The following is a 23,002-nucleotide window of genomic DNA, read 5'->3' as shown; positions in this document are numbered from 1 at the left end:
AGTGGACTGACTCTGTTTAATTCGAACTTGGTAATTAGAACAGAAGTTTATTCCCCTTGATACCATTTTTAATGACATGATGTTTATTGTTAATTCGAATTTTGGATAATTCGAACTTTTTCGTGTCCCCTTGGAGTTCGAATTCAAAAGTCCACTGCATATATATATATGGGACATTCCATGTCAAAGTCCCCCTGAATCTCAATTTTTGGAATTAAATGAAATGCTGTAACTTTATTCTATTGTGTGAGTCAACAATCTAGACTTGTCATTTGGATAAAAATTCAAACATTATGCCTAATTAAGTTAGAAGGTATTTTACATATTGTTCATTTATTTTAACTTTTTGTTTTACCTATGTTTTGTATTGTGTCCCACCCGTGACAACAAAAAACAATTAATTTCTCATTTATCTGTTACATTTCCCCTTCAGCTTCACTAGATTATTAAAAGATCGATTGCCTTCATTCGTTGTCTTAAATAATTTATTTTTCATCATTTGAAAATTCACAGAAATAAAAATAAATGTCTCACTAAATGAAGAGGCAATGTCCTACCCGTAACACAAACTTGTTCACTTATAGCTATAAATCTGGGAAAGTATTATAAGGGTAGTTATGTTTAATTAACAGTGGTTAGTTTCATAAATCATTATACAGAAACTCTAAGAAAAATGTTGCTTAGTAGAATAGTTACTTTAATGTAGTCTGGGTGTCCCACCCGTGGCAATATATATTCTAGTGATGGATCCAGAGGGGGGAACCAAATATGCCTCCTTAATGGAAGCGGTGCATCCTGGGAACGATAGACTAGTGCTTGTAGTAACAGTGAAAACGAAAGATGGAGTGTTTAGAAGAAGTGTTGGTAAAATTGTGCTCCCTCCCATAGGTAAAGACGGAGATTAGTTGGATTATGTTCATTCAACCGGGGGGAGTATGTTCGAGAACTAAACAACCCGCTGCGGGCCTTCAGCGGCGCGGCGCATGCGCACGATCGAAAAGACTGACTTGCTTGAGTGAGCTCGGTCGTGCAACACGCTACGTGCGTGTCTCCTACTATAATCTATCTACGATATATCAGACAGTGTAATTATGGTTCTGAATACCATTATGTATTAGCATTTAGTGTTATAAATATTCGAAATCGATGTACCGTGTTTTTCATTTGGTAGAACCACTACTAGGTAAAGAAGTTCTCTTAAAATACCAGAGTCTCATCACATCATAAGTCGGTTATTACCGCAACAGTTGTTGTTCCTGCCACTTACGGTATCGATGTACTCTTGTAATGTGTAAAAACAATGTTCCCTTGGGAATCTTTTTAGATTTAACTTGTATAATGGTAATGAATTTACGTCTTTGATTGCATTTGGTAGCATCTTAAAGAAGCGTATTCCATTATATGTTACCCCTTTTTGGTAGAATGTGGTATTGTGCATAGCCTATATATATACACAAGGTTCATTCGATAAATAACCGGAAATATTTCTTTTTTGTACAGAATCTATTATTAGAATGGAATACAACACATTATTATTATTCAACGTAGTCCCCCTCAAGTTCAATGCACCTGCGCCACCGCTCGACAAGCCTCCCAGCTCCATGTGAAAATAATTCTTTTGGGCGTGTGCGTAACCAGTCATGCACTGCTGTCTGGACTTCCTCATCATCCTCGAACCTTGAGCCACTAAGAGCGTCTTTAAGTGGGCCAAAAATTTGATAATCTGAAGGTGCCAGATCCGGGGAATACGGGGGGTGAGGTAAGCAGACGAACTTTAGGTCATGATGGTAGCTAATGTGACTCTAGCAGTGTGTGGTCTCGCGTTGTCATGCAGTAACAGGACGCCACTGGACACCAGACCACGTCGCTTCTTCAAAATTGCTGGCTTAAAATTTTCACGCTTAAGGTTTGCGTATGTCACACTGTTTGCATTTTGACCTCTCGGCATGTAATGTTCAACAATTGTTCCCTTATGATCTCAAAACAAAGTCAACATGACCTTACCAGCACTTCTTTCAGCTCTCATCTTCTTGGGCCTTGGAGATGAAGAATGTCGCCACTCCATTGTAGCCCGCTTTCGTTCAGGTTCGTAGAAATGTACCAAACATTCACAATACGGAAAAGAAATGCCTCTCCTTCAGCCTCGTACTGTCGCAAAAGCTCCCCGCACACATCCATTCGCATGTCTTTCATTTCTGGTGTCAAATATTTTGGAACCCACCTCGCACACACTTCCTTGAACATCAGTACGTCATGAACAATATGGTGGGATGATCCGACACTAACGTTCATCTCTGATGCAATCTCACTCACCGTAATACGCCTGTTTTCCGGTATCAACTCGTCAACTATCGCAATGTTGTTCTCCGTGACTGCAGAGACAGAGCGTCCTGGACGTGGCGAATCTTGAACACTTGTTACACCCTGTTTGAACTTCTCTGCCAACTACACTTGTGTTCGACTCAAACAGCTTTCCCCATATTGCACTGCCATCCGACGGTGAATTTCGATTGGTTTCAACCCTTCAGCTAACAGAAATCTAATGACACTTCGCTGCTCCAAGTTGGTGCAAACCTGCAAGGGTGCCGCCATCTTGTTTCACTGATTCCCAGCACTCCGTTCGCGAGGCAGGAGTGCCAGGCCCATCTGTTGAAAGTTCTAGGACGCCACCACAAAATAACAAAGAAACACCAAACATGGTCGTATTTTCGATTCTTTATACAACTTTTCCGGTTATTTATTGAATGGACCTTGTGTATATATCGTTTTTGGATTATTTTCTGAATATTATGTGAATTTCTCTTTAAGCAACCAGATTGAATTGGAGGATTCTATTTCACTTCTTTTCTGCACAAGGTAGGCTAATCGTGAGAATGAGGATGAATGGTGATTAGATTATGTTTATGAAGGGGTGCAGAATATCTATGTTCAGGTCGGAACTCGAACCCAGAGCTTCGGTGTCGAGATCATGAGTTAACCACAGCAGTGAGAGTGAAGGATGATTAGATCATTTGATTTGATTTTTGTTATTTAGCTGCGCTTTTCTGCCACTTTTGTCTAATCACGATGATGAAGATGACTGGAAAAAAACATCCATGCCTATTCAAATCCGGGACTCCGGCCGTCATAGCGCGCTGTGCTAACAACTGCATCAAGGAGATCGGCGATGATTAGATGAAATGATGAAGGGACTCTGACTCTAAGCATTCGGTGGTGAGATCTTGTTGCCAGCTTCTTGCTTGCCACGTGTCTTCAGTGGTAAGTTATCTCGACGGATGTTCCGTAGCAGACAACTCCTTGCAATATTTACGGGAATACAACATGGAAACTCCCTCTTGCAGTTTAATTTTTTTGCCTTCCCTTCGCATCAATTTCCGACGAAATGAAACGTTTATTACTTAAAGAGTTAATTACTGCTTGAAGGGTTTTGATTAAGGAAATGCACCCCCTTCCCTCTCCCTCGATTTCACCTCAACAAGATCCAACGAGCAGAATCGGCCACTTAAAACAAACTTCTTTATGTATATCGTTAGTTTTTTTTTCTTCATAAAACGAGAATGGGGGAGGGAACCGTCTCGAAGATATCTTCTTAGCAAATGCAAAAATCCCCGCCTGTTGTCTAAACTTGATTTGCATCCGAAATGAACCAAGATTTCGATCTCAGAGTTCTGCTTCCTTTCCCTTCACTCATTAGCTAGGGCGAGACTGAAAATCTCTCCGGACAATTTGCCGCGCTGGTAACCTTTTGTTACAAAAGACTCATTTCATAGTTCCCATTGTAGCGCATTAGGGTTTGACGGAGATTCGGCCGCTTAGTCAAAATTATGTCTAAAACTTAAGGCATATTGCCCACTGAGACGCTGGGAAACGCAGAAAAATGCGGCAAGAGAACTTTCGATGTCTGCTTCTAATCCATGGTGTAACCTAACGCACACTACAGTGAAACGCACGGAACCGAAACGCGGAATTTCCGTGCCAGAAGTCTGCAGGTTTCTAGGGTGCAAATTTTCCGTTGGCTGCGTCTCAGAATGCCCTCTCGTGTAATTCCGCGTCTCTTCGTTTAGCTTCGGCAAGCGTCATGCTCGGCTCCGCTATAGTCAAGCATGTAAAATGTTGCGGAGGCGTGGTTCGGCGCGTGGCGGCGCGGTACATGGGCGGACTACCCGCGGAAAGGCACATGGAATTTTCCACTTGGAGGTTCGGAGTGGTACGTTTTCGGCGTCTCAGTGGGCGATAAGCGCGTCACAATGGGCAATATGCTCGTAGCGTATGCACGTATTTCTACCCATTGCAATAATAAAATTCAGTTAAATAGTATTTCGGCAGTCTAACTGAAGTATAGTCTACCTGCTTTATAGCTCTTTCCAGTCTTACGGCGGGCGCTCTATATGCTGGCAAGGGAAGTGGGGAGCGGGGAAGCGACAAATCCAGCGCGATAAGAGGCTCAGCAGCCTGTAGAAAAGGTGAGAGTAGTAGTTCCTCCCCTCGACGTCGTAACTCTCGGCGCCACCGCTGTTGTCTGGTTGGTCTGCTGCGTATTCCTCGCCTCCCATTTCCCTTGCCAGCATGTAGTTCGCCCGCCGTAACAGTAGAAAAGACCTATAGTAGCGACCATCGACGCCAATGCGCATGCACAGTGGCAAAATAGGGGTGGAATGGATAGTGTTTCTTCAGTAGGGGTCGATAGAGGATACTTTTTTTAAAGTTTTATTTTATAGTGCTGTAAGAGGGAGTATATTTTTTAATAACCGAAATATATTTTCATCTTTTTTCCACTTTGATGGAGGTTCAGGAAAATATTATTGGTATTTTGTTTTTACGGATACCAGAACAGTTACGGAGAAGATATACCTAGGGCCGGAAACAAATATTATATCTTTGAACTGAAACGTAAATGCGATTCAAAAATTTGTAACTGCAAATTGACTTAAAGAAAGCACCACAAAAGATTAACTTAATTACACACTTCATTGACTTAAAAATTAATCAGTTTACATACATTTATTAACAATAGGAACAAGTTGCTAGCAAAGACTTGACAGCAAATGATAATCAAGAACATCGCCAAATTCTGACGGGTCGTAATTAAATTGAGAGGCGGTAAGCGATACTGTTTACTATGCATTTTCATTATTACGTATAGTATACAATTGGTCTGATTTTCTAACCCTACACAATGATAATTTACATAAAGCAATATTTGGACCCAAACAGAATATGCTGCTTTTGTTTTCAATCCAGCAAACCTGTAGAAAATAAGATATTGAAAATGTGCAAATAAAATTCATAAATTATTTATTCACATTATTTCCATTCATTTTGACAAATCAAATTCCCTGACTTTTCCAGATTTGCTAGACAATTCTGGAATGTTTTAACTAATTATGTTTTCATTCTATAGTTTTAGAGAACAAATATAAAGTTCTTTCCAAATACAAACACCTGCTGCTGCAAATTACCGTTTACAATACATATTCAATACGTTTCTACTTGTAAGTTATGCTAATATCACACACATTCCGGACCCCGATAAGTCAGACTTCGCTTAATCCGGACAGGCAAAAGAAAAAAAGCAGAATGCAAGGTTTTATATGTGGCTAGAACGGGGACGTCGTTATGGGGGGTACGCGGGGGCACTGGCCCCGGCAAACGTCCACGAGGCCCCGGAAAACTGTTCTGTATTTGCTGGAAATTTTACTTTGATGACAAATATTGCAAAATAATTCTTCAGTAAATTTTGCTTGCAGTTTAAACACTTCTTCAATTTTCAGTAGCACGAAACCAAGCAAGGCATTTCTTTCTTATTTCCCTGTTTCTTGCTTGTTGAACACAAACAGATGTATTGGGAGGGGATGCAGTTAATGGTTTTGTGGTCCGACCCGGTCAGGGAAGTCTGAGACCTATTGAAAATGCACTTTTCCTCCCTGCTGCACACCAGATCCAGGATCCCCACCCCCAAAACCCGCACTTTCTCTTCATCTGGCCCTGCACTGTCACCATGGTACCGCTTTTCTACCTCTTGGGTTAAATGCGACGATGAGGATGAATGATGAGCGGAAGGAATGGCGATGGGACAGACATGATACAACCATACCTGTCCAATGTCCGAACCTTGGACCTCAGGTTTCGTAGCGTGTTATACTCAGTGGAATTCTTAGGAAGAAAAACTGTAAAAGTAGGGTGAAAAGAGGCAAATTGTACGATGCATAAAAAGCCATGTTTAGTTCTTCTAAAACCTTCCAATTATCGAGTTCTTTTAAGTCCACTGTATACACAGTAAGGCTAATCGGGGATCCGAACCACTATGTGCCTCCACCGGGTATCGAACCCGGGACCTCTTGATTGCAAGGCGGCGTCATCGAGGAGGCCGAGAAAAACTTACAATTAGTCAGTAAAATTAATATTGAGGGACAAGGCCTGCGAAGAGTTCTTTCATTCGGTTGCGCGTGGTCATCACATCGAGTCCCATTGTTTCGAGAGCAGAATTTGCTTCCCTATCGCTTTCAAGTGCTTCCCAAATTGTCCTCACGATGTTGGAACAGCACAGAAATTTTGGAACTAATACAAGCAGGGAAGGGGCTCGGGGGCTGCAGTCCTTTCCCGAAATCCTACAAATATCTGATTTTAATAATGTGTAGTAGTAATTAAATTTACTTCATTAACAGGATTAAACATCTCGTATATGGTAAGTTACAATATACCAAGAAATTCATCTTCAACGCATTTACTCCTCCCCCAACCTTTTCGTCTTTAGATGGCGGCTGCCGATAAGGGATAAGCCCCTTCCGAACTCAAAATCTGACTACCGGCCTGACCACGAGCGATCGAACCTTGCACCTTTCGATTGATTGATTAATTGAACTGGTATTGAAGTCCACTTTATGCACAGTAAGGCTAATCGGGACTGGACCTACAGTTTAAAGTGAGATCCGAACAACTACGTGCCTCCATCGGGAATCGAACCCGGGGCAGGTTGTTGAACCTGCCGAAGCAAAGATGAGAGCGTAATCATTTGAGCGTGTGGGAACTTTGTTTTATCCAGTGCCATCATATATTCAGTTATCCACACACAAATAAGATTAATTTTAAGAAATTAGACGTGTGCATATAATTTCTTATCGTCATCATTTCCCAAGTGAACGATCAGATGCCATAGAAGACTCGGTCTTGAACTAAGAGATACCGGATTCGATTCCGGTATGAACTGTATACATGAGATCCTTACCTTGAACTCATTACGCACACATTTCGTATTTGCACTGTTGCCAATACTTGTAAACCTGGTTCCAGCACTTTATATCTAAAACTACGGAAAAGGGTTTTATCTACTTCTCAATTTTTTTTCCAGCAAATTTACAAATCTAAAGACTAATAACATTGTTCTTGGTGTATAAGCCATTAAGCTAATGAGTTCATTCTGCATTTAGTTTCCCGAATAATGGCTGTGTATTTCGCGAGAGTATATCCGTAGACTGTTGGGGGCTACAGAAGAAAATGATGTTCCTTTCCAATTTATTGATTGATTGAGTTGGTGTTTTAAGTCCGCTTTATACACAGTAAGGCTAATCGGGACTGATTCTACAGTGTAAAGTGGGATCCGAACCACTTTGAGCATCCACCGGGTATCGAACCCGGAACCCCCTTGATTACAAGGCGACGATGCTACCATGCGCCACCGAGGAGGCCCTTGATTCTTTTCTTTCCAAGACTATTTATATACACATACATACATATTACATATATAATGTATGTATACAGCATAGGCCTATATGGTGTATAAATAGTTTATCATTTATAATAGTTTGTAGAAAAGATCTTACGTTTAGCCCCCCCCCAAACTGATCAACCTAGCTACTACGTCCCTGGGCTAGAAGTCAACTAGAGAACTTCCAAAAGAAAAGGCAGGTCAACCACTGATTAAATTCTGTTTCCCGCAGACTTTGTACTGTACTGAATAGTGTATTTAGGCCTATGTCCTTTAAATACACCATAATAAACGTGTTTTGTTGCTATAAACGGAGTTTTAATGCAATACTGTTCTTTTTGGTTATTTCAGTAAATCCAGACTTTCGTTAAACCGGTCAACTTATCCCCCATTAGTCCGGATTAACGAGGTTTTACTGTATATGTTTTAAAAATACAATCCCGAATCGGACAAATTAAATGTAAAAATAATGTTTTGTGCTAAATTCAATAATGTACATGAAGCAAAGATTTGCATTCAAATTATTTAGAGAGAAAATTAAATCGGAGTTAGAATGTGCATTAATAATGAATAAATATTAGCAAATAAATTATGACTATTAAAATTGTGCCATACTTCGGTCCCTGTTGAGTTGAACTGCATCCATTATTTCTGTGTGTAAGCACACACACACAAATGCACACACGTTTTCTCTAATGTTCCAAAAAGTTGATATGTGGGATGATATAAAAACAAAGTTCGACAAGCAAAATAAAGTAGCAGTCATAATCCCTCCCACATCATCACCATTTATGAAATTCCTGGACACACTACTGCCTGAAGGCATTTCTGTTGCGAGTGATGAAAATTGAAAGGCATTTCAGCAAATGAGGAAGCTTCATATTTGAGGCTGTTCAAATTTAATAACTTGATGCCTTAAAACCGACCGATACAACTGATATTTGGGCAGTGGATGTCATTAGTGTACTTTCGTATGTAATTAACGTTTTCGTTTCCATTAGCTGAAATCCTTGTTTACACCGTAGCATTATTTGCTCTTGGTATGTGAGAATAGTTTGTACAAACGATATTACTGAGCATTATTATTATTATTATAGTAAAACTGTCATATGCGGGAAATCGCTCTAACTCGTATATTCTCTACTTTTTTACATTCGTAGTTACCTATTCTGCATTGCGAAAGATTGTTTAACAAGAGATGTAGCTTTTTTCAACTAAATTAGTATCTATTGTCGACATATCGAGTAATTATTGTTCGTTCTTTTCTCGCTTCCTGAACACGCAAAATGACGGGCAAAGCTTGACTAGCGTTGTGTTTCAAACGGCAAAGCAGTGTTTCAACCTTCTTAACAGAAAAATTTCCACATAGCCCCGAAAACCATTCCCGCATAGCCCCAAAAACCATTCACGCATAGCCCCAAAATCCATTCGGGATAGTATGACCATCCACGAATAGCCCCCAAAACCATTCCCGCATAGCCCCCAAAACCATTCCCGCATAGCCCCAAAAACCATTCTGGATCGTATAACCATCCACGAATAGCCACAAAAACCATTCACGATAGCCCCACGCACCATCACGGTAAAGTTAGGTTAGGTTGCTTTAGGTTGGCAATATAGTGAAAAAAACTGTGTGTTTGGAAACACTTACCGGGGATTGCGTCATCAGATGCTCGCAACATCCGGTTCAAGTACATGGATGGATATGCACGCAACAGCTTTCGTGCATCGGACGGACATTATTATAGAAAAATACATGATTAAGCGGCAAAATAGTTTGAAAAATTCGAGAAAACACCTCTACGAACTCCCGAAATTACACAGAAACTCAATTCCGTAAGTACTTTCTCCTGGAAATTTGAAGAAATCCATTTCCCGCATATCACATTTTTACCATTATTATTATTATTATTATTTATAAATATATATATAATTTCATTTTGCATCCTAAACTGGTCTCAAGCCTGTTTAACCATTAATTTGAGTTTCACTTGTAAATAGATATATGCCACTTAGAAGCTTTAGAGTGACTTTTCATGCGGAAAAAAAGAAAATATATATATACAGCACGTGCTACCTGCATAGAAAATGATTGATGCAGCGATTTGAATTCGTTCTTTTCGGAAGCAAAAGTTCCATAAAGTCATTTCAATAACGCACGGAAGAAAAGTGAGAATCTGCATGCACCAAATTGAGATTTGGAGCCAGAAAATCGCGCCAATACAAAACGTCAGTTTCATACTTCATAAAATCGTGTAAAGGATTTAGTATGTTTGCAGAAACCTTTTAAATAGATGGAGTTGGCAGCGTTCCCCCAGAGTTAGCGTTTCGGGACCAATGCCATTTCTCCTAAAACTTCCCAAGACAGGTTCCTTTCCTTCCTGTAGGAGAACTCTGCCTGCGCATGCGTATTCATGGAGGAAAAGGGGGTTCTGTTGTTGCTTAGTTTCCAGGAAAGGTGGACAGAAACTTGACACGCATTAAGGTGATATCCCGTGAGGATTAACAGAGAGTCCCTTCGGATTTTCCAGGTCCAATGACAATTGAACGTCAGGTCTACGAATTTTCAAAGTTGGACTGCAAAGTTTGGGGTCTTTTCTCAGGTAGGAAAGATGGGAGGAAGTAGGACGTCTCCCTAGAGGTCTCGGAGGGGATGAACACCATTCAATCTCCGCTGGCTGAACTTGCATCATGTTCTTCACCCCTTGCTAAGAACCGAAAAAAGGAAAGAAATGGAAAATGAATGTTGAAACCAGTTTGTATTTTTTTTAAAAAAACTATGGGGGTCCAGGAAAAGATAAGAAAAGTTTAATCATGTTACAAATAATTAAACAGACGCGTGCGCGCCCCCACACACATACACAGACACACACATTAAATTTCAAACGAACCCAGCAACATTATCTTTCCAAAATTGTATTTAGTTTGAAACTTTTGATAAAGTCAACGAAATTTCGAAAAAAAATATTAAAAATAAAAATTGAATTATTTGCAACACGTTTCACCACATGAAAATAGATGTCACTATTCAACTCGGCACAATTATTATTCTTAACCTTTTTTTCTTTTGCTTGTAGGCTTATATTCTGGTAACACTGGTTGAACATTCTGTTTCACAAAGTAGTGGTAGTAACATGTTTTTAAATGGGTTATTCAGATATAACTTAAATATTCTCAAACATGCTAACCCTTTTTTTAAAATCAGAAATGCAAACTACGAATCTATAAATATAACCTATATTGTTTTAATGAGTTTTCTTTGTTTCCTCATTTCAAAATTTGCACGATATACATGTAAATATCACAAGCCATGGCATAAGAAGAAAATATCCAATATCGCAGAAAAAATGTCGGTGCTTGGTAGAGCGGCGGGAAGGGACCAAACCACAATCCGACCTAAGGGTGGTCACTTAACATTAGATGTCCAGAGGTTAATGATTTTCGTTTTAGAAGTTTCTTGGTGTTGCTCCCTCCCCCTCTTAATCGGTCCATAACCAGTGGCGGATTACCAAATAGGCCCACTAGGCACGTGCCTAGGGGCGGCAGCTCTTGGGGGCGGTAAATCATTTTTTTTCAGAATATCAAGAATAATAAAAAAAAAGTGTCTTACGTACACAGTGACAATTTAGACCTAAATCAACAGTTTGCAACACTTTCGCTTCATGCGAAAGAAACCTTGATGTATCGGATTTATGTGTTAGAACTATCAACAAATGTTTCGTCTGCTCTGCCTCCTTCAGGCGCCAATCAATTTGTTTTTAACACTTGCTGTGGCTTTTATCGCTTACAATGACAATGCAAGCCGCCCAGCCTTTGTTGGTTTGTTTTTGTAAATACATACCCTTCGATCTTCCACGAAGCTTTTGTTAATGGCCAGGCAGGAAAAAAGACTGATTGTTTGAAATTCGCATCTGTAACAATGCCAGTCTTAAAAAAAATAAACACATAAACACTGCTGATAAGTGAGTGAGTGAGTGCAGCTTTCGCGTGGACGCAACTATTGTAGTTTTTGTGTTACTGTATTCTCTGGCTGGTGCATTCAGTTCGTTTGCGATTTGGTGTTTTTTTTATGCAGCAGGCAGCATGAAGCGAACGAAGTTAAATGGGGCGGCTTATCGTAAACTTGCAAACGAAAAGCGTGAAAGAGAAGCAACCTTACAGAAAAAGCTTGTTACAGTGGACACGTTTTTTAGGCGAAAGGAACAAGTGATTTCCGAAAGCAGTTTAAAAATTGAAGTGGAAGCGGCTACATCGAGTGAACTCTGTGAAACGCAAAATGTCGAAAATATTGTGGGTTTAGTGGAGGAAGAAAGTGCACCTGAGGTAGTGTCCCCTCAGTTCGTAGGAGTTCCTGATTGTGACAGTGAGAGTGCAAATTTCGTTAGTGACGATCCTGCCGAGTGGTGTCTGAATGAGTCTACAATTGACATTCTTCTAAGACGTGGAATTAATCAGAATGCTGAAAACGATTTTTCTAAATGGCAAAGACTCATAGGAGATAATACAGGTTTTTTAAATAATAGTGTTTTTTGTGTACTGCTGTAACAAACTGTTCAGCTGAACGTTCGTTTTCGGCCCTAAAAAGACTGAAGACTTATCTCCGTTCAACCATGTGTAATAAAAGACTGAACGAATTATCTATTCTCCACATCGAAGCAGACATCTTGACTGATGGACACATCAACTTTGAAGAACTTATACACGAGTTTGCAGCAACCAAAGTGAGGCGGAAGCGGCTTCATTTATGACTCGTGAATGGTGAATTTAATTTCTCAATACATTACATAATTTTAGGTATAGCACATACAGAAAATGAATTGTTTGTTATTGATTTTTATCATTTGTTTTTTATTTCAGTTTGCTCACTAATCTTTATATTAGCCTGTAAAAATACTGCAAATCAGTTACTACTTTTCTTTTAAGAAGGGCGCACATTAAGTTTGTGCCTAGGGGCGGCGAGGAAGCTTAATCCGCCACTGTCCATAACCACTGATTTTAATTGGACAATATACGCATATGAACAATCAATAAAACACATGTCATCCATAAAATCTGGAGAGCAACATAGTTTGCAACATGCAAATTTATATTTCATAAAAACTTCCTCCTTCACTCCGCTGATATTAACGAACAAGGAGAATAATAACATTGGCGTACACCAAAGAAGCCGATCCAACTACCACATGGAGGAAATCAATTGTAATCTATCTAGCTGTTGTTTATTTCTAATGACAGACTGATCGAAACAAGCAAATCAAGCGAAATCAAGAGAATAATAAATCTTAAAGAAAATTACAGTACTCACTCAGTTCACACTGCCCTGCTTCGTACTTCAGAATTTTTCCTTCCCTTTCGCCGTATCTATATATTGCTGCAGTTGTTACAGGCTTTCTAGCTAAATTCTCTCCAAAAATTCAACAACGCTTTCGCTATGTACAGTTTCCCTATTCATCATGAAATCAAACAGTTTGTACTGAAACAGGTACGAGCTTTTGACAGCGCTAAACAATTTTGCAACTCAGTAACAGAAACACACAATGCAAAACAGCTGGCTGATTGATGTACGCTCCCTTCGTGTGGGTTGAAAATTCGGCTACTGCGCCACAGAGACAATTTATTTTGGCCAAGATGCACTAAGCAAAGGCAATATCATACCTACTTAAAACACCCGTCTCGCTTTCAGTTGCCCTCCTAACCTTCCTCCTTTTCTTCCCCTATCATGCACGGGACACAAGCAGAGGGACAATATACCATCGAGATTTCCCTTTTCTAAAAAGAAAAATCCCTCAATTTGCAATGATGTTTGGGTTGGCTCGACTCTGTCACACGATCTCTAATGGAATGGGTTTGCAACACTGCATTTGCTCGCACACAGATCGCTGCGTTCCCAGCTTTCGTAAATGATGCAACCTCCCCTCACACGGCGCTCAAGCCAAAAGACCCAATCAGCGTCCTCTACGCGACTGCTTCAACAGCGTCATAGGGAGCGAAACTAACATTCCTTTCAAACTCAAGCGCGGCTCCGTCGACGTGGGTTGATATCACTGATCGTATGCGTTTCGAATAGATACAGTTCAATAAATAAGTATAATAATAATGTTTTGCATTACAGATTTATTTGGGTGTGCACGTGCGAATGTGCAAGTAGGAAGAAGCCGCTACTGGTACTGTACTATATATGAGTTTGTCCGTAGGGTAATGGGATTGAAGTGAAAATTGTGTCTTCTTATTTTCATTGATCGTGAGAAAAAATTCGTCTATATTTTAAATGCACGGGTGGTTGTACTCTTTTGTGCAATGAACCAAAATAATGTGTGAAAGAAGTCAATTCGTACACTACGCAATTACTGGGTGGGGGATTCACACCTCTAATTACTAATTTTCGGCCCTTAGCTAAAAATTAATGTTGATCTATCTCAGTTTCAGATGTCATAATATTTTTGCAAAGTTTTTTCGTTCTCTAGTTGCATTGTTCTCAATTATTGATAGGGAGACAAATTTATGGTAAATAAAAACTGAGGAGAGCGGTAAATAAAATGTTAGATCAGCGGTATATACCAGCGGTGGAAAAGAAAATTGGCACACACTTTTTCATCATGAGAGGAAACAACATACAAAAGAGCTATAAATTGATAAACTACTTCATTTTTATATACTGTACACATACACAAGTACTTAGCTGTCCAATCAAAAAGAAAACATCAACACAAAATCACTTCATTTCTAAATTGTATATTCGGGGGAAGAAAGGAATGCAGCTTGACAGGCAGCGAAGTTTTCGAACTGAGATTATGTGTATGGGAAATCCCAATTTGCAGCGTCTTCCTGATGTGATCGAAGATAAAACGTTCTTCAGCTGCAAGTGGTAGGAAACTTTAGGCAAACGTTTCGTTACAAATCGACAGTTTGCGCGCACAACCTCGATTGTCGGTTTTTGCGTGTTTTCTACTTAAGTTGATGATATTTCACGGTTATTTCGCGAAAAAGCGTCCATTTCGTGGAAAAGCACACATTTCGCATTACTTCGCAAATAAAACTCATGCATATTTCATCATTGGGGGTGTAGTTACTTGCAGAATGTTCAAAATTGCATCTTTTTTTCACATTTCGCGCATCGCGAAAATTCTATGTCCCTAATTATTGATCACGAGACTCGTATGATATAAGAACATTGGAGCATTACGTGTGTGACATTTTAAACATAAAGTGAAGGGTTCTAGACATGATATTGTATTAAAATATTCATAATGAACTGATTTCGTAGAATTATTGTGTACTTTGTGGTGTCTGCTAACAAATTTAAAAATTTGAGTATAATGACATAGCCTAAATGCATTAATGAAAATGGTGTGTGACGCTTAAAATGTAACAAAGTTTGACTTCATTTGTCTGCGATGCTACAGATGCTAGTAATTTTTCCTGGTGAAATATTCAAATTATATGTATTCAGAAACATTTAAACTTAAACTGTTAAAAACAATAACAAGTTTCAGATTGATTCATTTAGTTATTTACATAGAATGCCACTTAGTTGCTACACCTATAAAATGGATGTAAAACAATAAGTTTTCCAACCCCTTCATTACATTTGTCATTCATTTTCATGATGTTTGTAGACACTTGCAGTTTTACCTAATCGTTTATTCTTGTAAATAAGTTTATTGCAATAATTCCACCAATTTTGCATATAGTAGGGCTACCTACCAACATCCCACCATCAAATCAAGTGTATTTGAAATACCACTTGGCAAGTTCTCAACAGACTTGATGTATAATAAGTTATCAACATTTCTGTAGCTACTACTCCAAGCATCAGAAGTTTTGTGCTCTTTTCTTTAATTGGCTGATCATCATTGTAGCTAAGTACTTCAGTTGCTATGCATTCCAGAGAAATGTTTGCACCCTTCGAGGACCCTTTATTGCTTCTGAAGCACAGGAAGTACTTACAACAGGTCGGGAGCAGAAATGTTTACAGATAACTTCAGTTAGCTCTACGCAAGAGTATGTATGCCATCACAAAACAACGTTTCAACTGACCTTTGTTGTTGCCAAGAGCAGTTACTGATTATGGAGGAACATGGGAAGCAATGTCAATGGAAATGATCTCTGACTTTTAAGTGTTTCTCAAATAAGATTGATCAAATGAGGTAGGATGATGTAGTTAAGTTTGAGTTTTTGTTTTAAGTCCACTTTATGCATAGATAGGCTAATTGGGAGTGATCCTACAGTTTAAAATAGAATCTGAACTGCTATGTGCCTCCACCAGGCATTGAACCTGGGACACCTTGATTACAAGGCAATTACGTTACCACTACACCATCAGGGAAGACCTGTTAGGTTGATGGACTGGTATTCAGGAGATTGCAGATTCAAATCCCACAGCTAGCTTTCCTGGTTTTCCCATCGTTTCCCAAAGCACTCCAAGTGAATACCGAGATGGTACCTGTCTGATTCTTTCAAATTCCTTGTCACTTTCCTGCCATCCTATATGTCCCATTATGAATAACCTAGTGGTACAAGTCAAGTAACAAAATCGGTCAACCAGCAATAAAATCAAATAAAGTTAAGATTTCTGAATTAAAATAAAACCTTCCAAACATTTGTAGAGTGGGAGACCTATCAATACAATTAACACCTGTGATTATTGTTAAGAAACTCTCATTTGTTTACATCTTTTATCTACTAAGTCCAATAAATCATTTTCAGATAAATAATCCTGCTAAATTTCATATGAGTCATTATATTTGATATTCTCTTGCACTTTCTGCATTTTAATCAAGTCATTCACTGAACCTATTAATTGGTTGACTTACGACCTTGTCCTAGGTTCAAGTCCTGGCCTAGACATCAGAGTTCCTTATGAATGCCTCTTCATCATTCATCTGCATCCACATAATTATCCAAAAGCAGCAGAAAAGTGGTGTAAAATATCATAAATACAATTTTGCTAGTTTTGTAATCATGTCCTGGATTCGAATCCAAGTGAAGTCGCTGAGAGTTGCATGAATAATTGTTTTATTTGTTTATTTTATGTATTTATTTGATTAGATTATTTTTTATTTCAGTGGAGAAACTTTCCAAGGAGGAGAATCTGGTATGGCTGTGCCAGATACAGTGTGTACAGCCAAATCTGTTGGAATTAGTGTAGATTTAAATACATACGAACCCCACTTGCTGGCAGGAACAATGGCTCATATGATTGGCCACAACATTGGAATGAGCCACGATGATGGCCGTAAGTACATGGGATTTGTTATGTTCCATTCATTACATGTTTGTATTCATTCCTGTAACTAAATTTGTTGGTTCACATAAATAATAGACTGGATTAAATATATAGCAGTACATTTTGATAGATGGTTATGTATTGAATACTGAAAGTATATGTAATTCTTAGTACCATTTCAATACAAGTTTGAATTAATATTGAAGAGATGATGAATTGTTTTTGACACATATACTACCTATATTTGAAGTTTCCAGGGGTCCTGGTTTCAAATCCAATCCTGGACATGGGTGTTCTTTGTGAGTGTCTCTTCATCAATCTCATCCTCATCTTCGTAATTAGCCAAGGGTCAATCCATATGAAGTCATACAACGTGGTTGCTTGACCATTTTTGAAAAAGTTTATTTTTTGTGTGGTGTGAGCTTCATATATTGACAGTTCAGAATCACTGTTATTTTATTTTTACTATCACCGATTTGAAGATGGCGGGCAGTTTTTTATCATGGCGCACGTCATTTTCTCCATTCGTAAGCATCAGCGGCAACTTTTTTATCTCAGCTCTGGTAAGTCCTACGACAATGAGACAAAATCTGTGATGTTAAGCACATTATAGGCTACAATCATATTTCTGTGTAATTTTCTAAATATTATTCCTTCATAATAAATTTTAAGGTCAAAATTGTGTATTTTAATCACTCAAAATGACATTTTCGAACATTTTTTGGGGGGTAGAAGGCAATTTGTTTGACACTTGAATTTTTTTTGTGCAAGTACCTGTGTACCAATAGAGTATATCAAAATTATTTGAAGCTTGAGACTTTAATATTTTTTTTCTACAGGGTCATGAACATGTACTTTTTGTTAAAAAATTCCAAGTTCAGGATTAAATATCTCTGGTGGGCAGTTGTTTAAAAATCTGAAATTTGTACACCAAACAGTAGTCCATGATAAGTAAAAATTTGAGTTTGAGATTCAATTGGTTTAAGAGATACAAAACTCGTGAAAATTCAATATTTTGCATTAAATATGGTATGCCTAATTTCATTTCTTATTAATATTTTGTGTTAAAATTCTGCAAACTCTAATTTGGAATGTCAATGAACAACATTACAATCCTGAAATGGCTCGGCAATAAAGTATATAAACGAGGGCATGCTGAAAAGTAAAGCTTCCTATGATTTTATTTTCTTTGTTACCTTGTAAATGCATTTTGGATTTTGAGGAACCATACATTTCACTTATAAGACTTTTCTGCTTCTCAATTGAAGGTTTCAAACATCTATCGCCAGGGGGTGTTGTACTATAGCGAGGAAAATGACAGCATGTAGCCATGCAATGTCGGTGGAGCGCCTGAAGTAGTGTGCCGTGATAAGAGTGATGGAGTACTGTATTGTGTACAAATTCAGATTTTTAAACAACTGCCCACCAGAGATATTTAACCCTGAACTTGGAATTTTTTAACAAAAAGTACATGTTTATGACCCTGTAGAAAAAATTAAAGTCTCAAGCTTCAAATAATTTTGACATACTCTACTGGTACACAGGTAGTTACGCAAAAAAATTCAAGTGTCAAACAAACTGCCTTCACCCCCCAAAAAATGTTCGAAAATGTCATTTTGAGTGATTAAAATACACAATTTTGACCTTAAAATTTATTATGAGGAATAATATTTAGAAAATTACACAGAAATATGATTGTAGCCTATAATGTGCTTAACATCACAGATTTTGTCTCATTGTCGTAGGACTTACCAGAGCTGAGATAAAAAAGTTGCCGCTGATGCTTACGAATGGAGAAAATGACGTGCGCCATGATAAAAAAATGCCCGCCATCTTCAAATCGGTGATAGTAAAAATAAGATAACAGTGGTTCTGAACTGTCAACATATGAGTCTCACACCACACAAAAAATTAACTTTTTTAAAAATGGTCAAGCAACCACGTTGTATGATTTCATATGGATTGACCCCCAAGCAATGTAAAATAAACCAAATGAATCAAACTAAGATTGTTAAATTGAACATTTAAGTTGATCAAAATTCTGTCAAACATTTCTGTCTTCATTAAAATTATAAATGTGATGAATCTGATTTCTGATGTATGTATATCAGATGGTCATATTGAAACTGGTATCGGAATCTGTAAAAATCCAATATTTAATACTTACAAAATTTTGATCATAGAGGACATATCAATATAGGTTTGGTAAGTCTAGTGTCTACAGTGTTGGACTGTCATCCTAAAAGATAAAGCCTATAAAATAAGTAAAGATATTTATGATGCACTAATGGATTTTTTAAAGCATTCTCCTGCTAATTAATCATGTATGTCTAACTCAGATATTTCGATTAGAATCAGTCCAAAAAAATAATGGCAAGTACATCATAATTGCAAAGTCTGGTTCTTCGCCACATCACTAATTAAAATTAAATAAAATTGATTAGGATTTTATTTCTTATCACATAAGCATTGTCAAGTAATAATTGTCTAAAACATTTAGGTATGAATTTTGTGTGTGTGTGAGAGAGGAAAAAAAAAATTCATTACTATCTTTTATCTTTCAGGGGAGGAATGCCATTGTCGAGACTGGCACGGATGTATTATGGCTCAATCTATAGTTGGGTTAGAAAATGTACAGCCTTATAAATTCTCAGAATGTAGTCTTGCAGATTATGTTGATGCTCTTAGAATAGGTCATGGAATTTGTCTATTGAATAAGCCCAATGAGATTGGTGTAAGTATTCCTTTGTTACTGATTGATCAACTTCCTAGTCCATTTTTTTTTCTGATAATGCTGTGATTATAAAAAAAAGAACAAATGGCATGTCTATCTGTAGTCTTGTCACCTCAGAGATAGTACTTCACTTGCATCATAAAATGTATTACTCAGAAGCGTGTGGTAAAGGAAGGCAGAGCAAGCGCTGCTTGCGTTGTTTTCTTTAAACAATTTTGATATCTTAATTTCATGTTTTTCAATACCCTTATACACCTTAGAATGGAATTTATCTACTTTAACATATTTACATATGCAGACTTTTCAATTCCCCTATGTCCTGTCAATTGGCTGCAAACATAAAAGAGCTGCAGCCTTCACGAGATGTGGCAACGCAGCACAGCTGATCCGCATAAGAACGAAGAGGACTGCTCGCCTTTCTCCCTGCTTTTCGAGTGACTTATGCAGTTCATGAGCATAATCACTGTCCTTCCTCCTTCATGAAAAAAAAGTTGACCACATGCGATCCCAGGCTCGCTTCGACTTTGGCAAGGGTGTTTGAAATGCCTCGTCCATGCTGGTCACAAGTGTTGCTAACTTCCAGAATTTACTATGCATCTGTGGCACCACCTAACTCGGTACGATTATTCATGTGTGAAACTTAACAGTAATGAACAAATTAGCTTATGAAGTTAGTCAATTAGCACTGGTGGTATAGTATTTACAAGAAATAAAATCACCAGCCAATACTTGGACATATCAGTGATGTGATCAGTAACTCTGAAATATAGAGGGTATGTAACACTGCAAATAGGGCAAGGAAGAGGGAGCATTTGGAAGCGTGGAAGCTGCAGATACGTGTTTGCTTTTGTGGCCATTGTCCTGTGTTATTCTGTCCTTTTGTGTGGTGTTTTTGCTGTCTTGTGTTCAAGTATGGTCAACATTGAATATAGCCATCAGGGTTGACAAATGAGACGAGCCATCGATTTGGAGTGGTGAAGTTAAGGACTCGATTAGGGATCTTCTTTGAGGTGGTGAATCATGAGGGACCGTGTCTTGAACCATGCAGAACCAAAACAAGTAAGAAACACGGGAAAGTTTTCATTAAGCAATTAAAAGTGTCTCAGTTAAAAAAAAAATGACCTTATGCACAGAAAGGCTAATTGGGACTCAACCTACAGTTTAAAGTGGGATCCGAACCATTCGATCGAGTATTGAAACCGGGGCAGGGCCCCTTCATTACAAAGCAATGATGTTAGGTATTGTGTGGTTATGTAGCAGCAATGTTATTAATAAATAATTTTGTTTGAACACGGAACTATACATGCCACAATGACTTCAGTAATTTCCATAATTCAGTGCAAAGACATGAACATTCCTAAAATCACACTCATGCAGTGACGTACAAAAGGGGGATTGGTGGGAGTCATAACCCCTCTTTTGGCATAGTATTACTAAAAAAAAGAATGCTAAAGGCAGGAAAAATGACAAAATACACATTGTAGGGGCTAGGTTAGGGGGGGAGCAAGAGCATCCTTTACAGTGCGAGCCCCGTGCTGTGTGAATACCAGTGATTTATCCACACACCCACCATCCCCCCTCCAAAACAATTCCTCAATGCCCTCCTAAAATTTTTCACCAACCCCCAATTTTTGGTAATTTTGGTTTCAAATTTACCCTTGCACCCACCCCCTTCCCATATTACATTTTAAAATGTTATAATTAGCTGAAATGAAAAATTCGAAAGTGACCCATCACTTGCCTATCACGAAAAATTAACAGCACGCCCCTGGTATTACTTGAATAAAATAAATGTTATTATATTAGTGAAAATCTGTCTCTGACAGTCACAGCAGTAACCAAACGAATAAGTACAATGTTTGTTTAATGCTAATATGAAATTCATTTTGTAGTTGCCTCTGGATTGTAGATGTTCTGATGCTTTACTAGTATTTCATATTTTAAAAGCAATCTTCCATTAAATTACGTTACGGTAACCTTAAAGATATTTTAAAATAGCTGTAATATAATATGTAATTTTTAAAGTTATTTTTCTCACTTTTTAAAAATTGAAATTTGAAAATATTATTTTTGCTATGCTGCTTCGTACCCCTTCATAAATCAAACTGTGCTGGCCCCTGTGGCAGAGTGGTTAGCACATTGTGCTACAATGCCAGGAGTTCCGGGTTCGAATCCCATCTTGGGCATGGATGTTTGTGAGTGTTCATTCATCAATTTCATCATGTCATCATGCATCTCCATCTTTTCAAAATAGCCAAAAGTGGCACAAAAAGTGAAGTAAAATAAAGCAAATCAATCAATCAATAGCCCAAACTGCATTCCACTATTTATTCTTGATAATACAAAGCTCATTCAATATATAACCGAAAATATGTTGTAACAATTATTTATTACAAGCACCAAAAGAACTACAGTAATATGTTTCAACATAATCCCCCCCTCCCCCAGTCCAGTGCACCTATGCCAACGCTTGATAAGGGCACTGATTCCACTGGGAAAAAAAATATTTTGGACACATGCGTAACCACTCATGCACCACTGACTGGAGTTCGTTGTCATTCCGGAACCTTGATCCACTTTGTGCATTTTTCAGTGGGCCAAAGGTGTGGAAATGGAAGGTGAGAGATCGGGCGAATATGGAGGGTGGGGTAAGCACTCAAACTTTAGGTCCTCCATGACAGACAATGTGATATTGGCAGTGTGTGGTCTCGTATTGTCATGGAGCAAAGGCACCCCAAAGGACACCAGACCATGTCGTCTCTGCAGAATGGCTGGTTTCAGTTTTTCGCGCAAAAGGTTGGAGTAGGTGGTTCTGTTTACATTGTGACCTCTGGGCATGTAAGGTTCAAGAATTGGCCCCTTGTGGTTAACATGACCTTTCCGGCACTCCGTTGAGCATGCAGTGACAGAGTGACCTGGGCACAGAGAATCTTCAACACTGTTTATGCCCGTTTGAACTTCTCAGCCCACTCGTACACCTGTGATTGACTTATACCGTTGTCACCGTACTGAACTGTCAAGCAGCAATGAATTTCTATCGGTTTCACGCCTTCACTCAACAAAAATCTCACAACACTTCGCTGGTCCTGTAAGGGTGAGTGTTTCTTGTGTAAGAGTTTCCCAGCATCCTGTGTGCGAGGTGGGTGTGCCAGCCCCAGTTATGAATAGCTTACTGATGCCTTTACAAAATAACAAACATATAACAATCATGGTCATATTTTATATTATTTGTACTACTTTTCCGGTTATTTATTGAATGCACCTTGTAATAATAATTACCAGAAGACAATTTTAATAATTAACATATTACACTTGCCACAAATGTATTCCTTTATCT

The 23,002-nt window shown here is 38.4% G+C and overlaps 1 protein-coding gene across 1 annotated transcript in view; it reads left to right on the top strand.

The window, feature by feature from the left end:
• mmd (disintegrin and metalloproteinase domain-containing protein mind-meld) overlaps nt 1-23,002 on the top strand; it is a 608,670-nt gene that overhangs the window by 433,096 nt on the left and 152,572 nt on the right. The window contains exons 11-12 of the mRNA XM_083121407.1: nt 16,771-16,940; nt 19,496-19,665. Coding sequence (XP_082977533.1) covers nt 16,771-16,940; nt 19,496-19,665 — 340 coding nt within the window. The remainder of the gene's footprint in view (nt 1-16,770; nt 16,941-19,495; nt 19,666-23,002) is intronic.

Source organism: Lepisma saccharinum, chromosome 4 (assembly GCF_977018435.1).
Source record: "Lepisma saccharinum chromosome 4, izLepSacc3.1, whole genome shotgun sequence".
Classification (NCBI taxonomy): domain Eukaryota; kingdom Metazoa; phylum Arthropoda; class Insecta; order Zygentoma; family Lepismatidae; genus Lepisma; species Lepisma saccharinum.
Note: the sequence above shows the minus strand (reverse complement) of the source record. Positions and strands in the feature narration are given on the sequence as shown.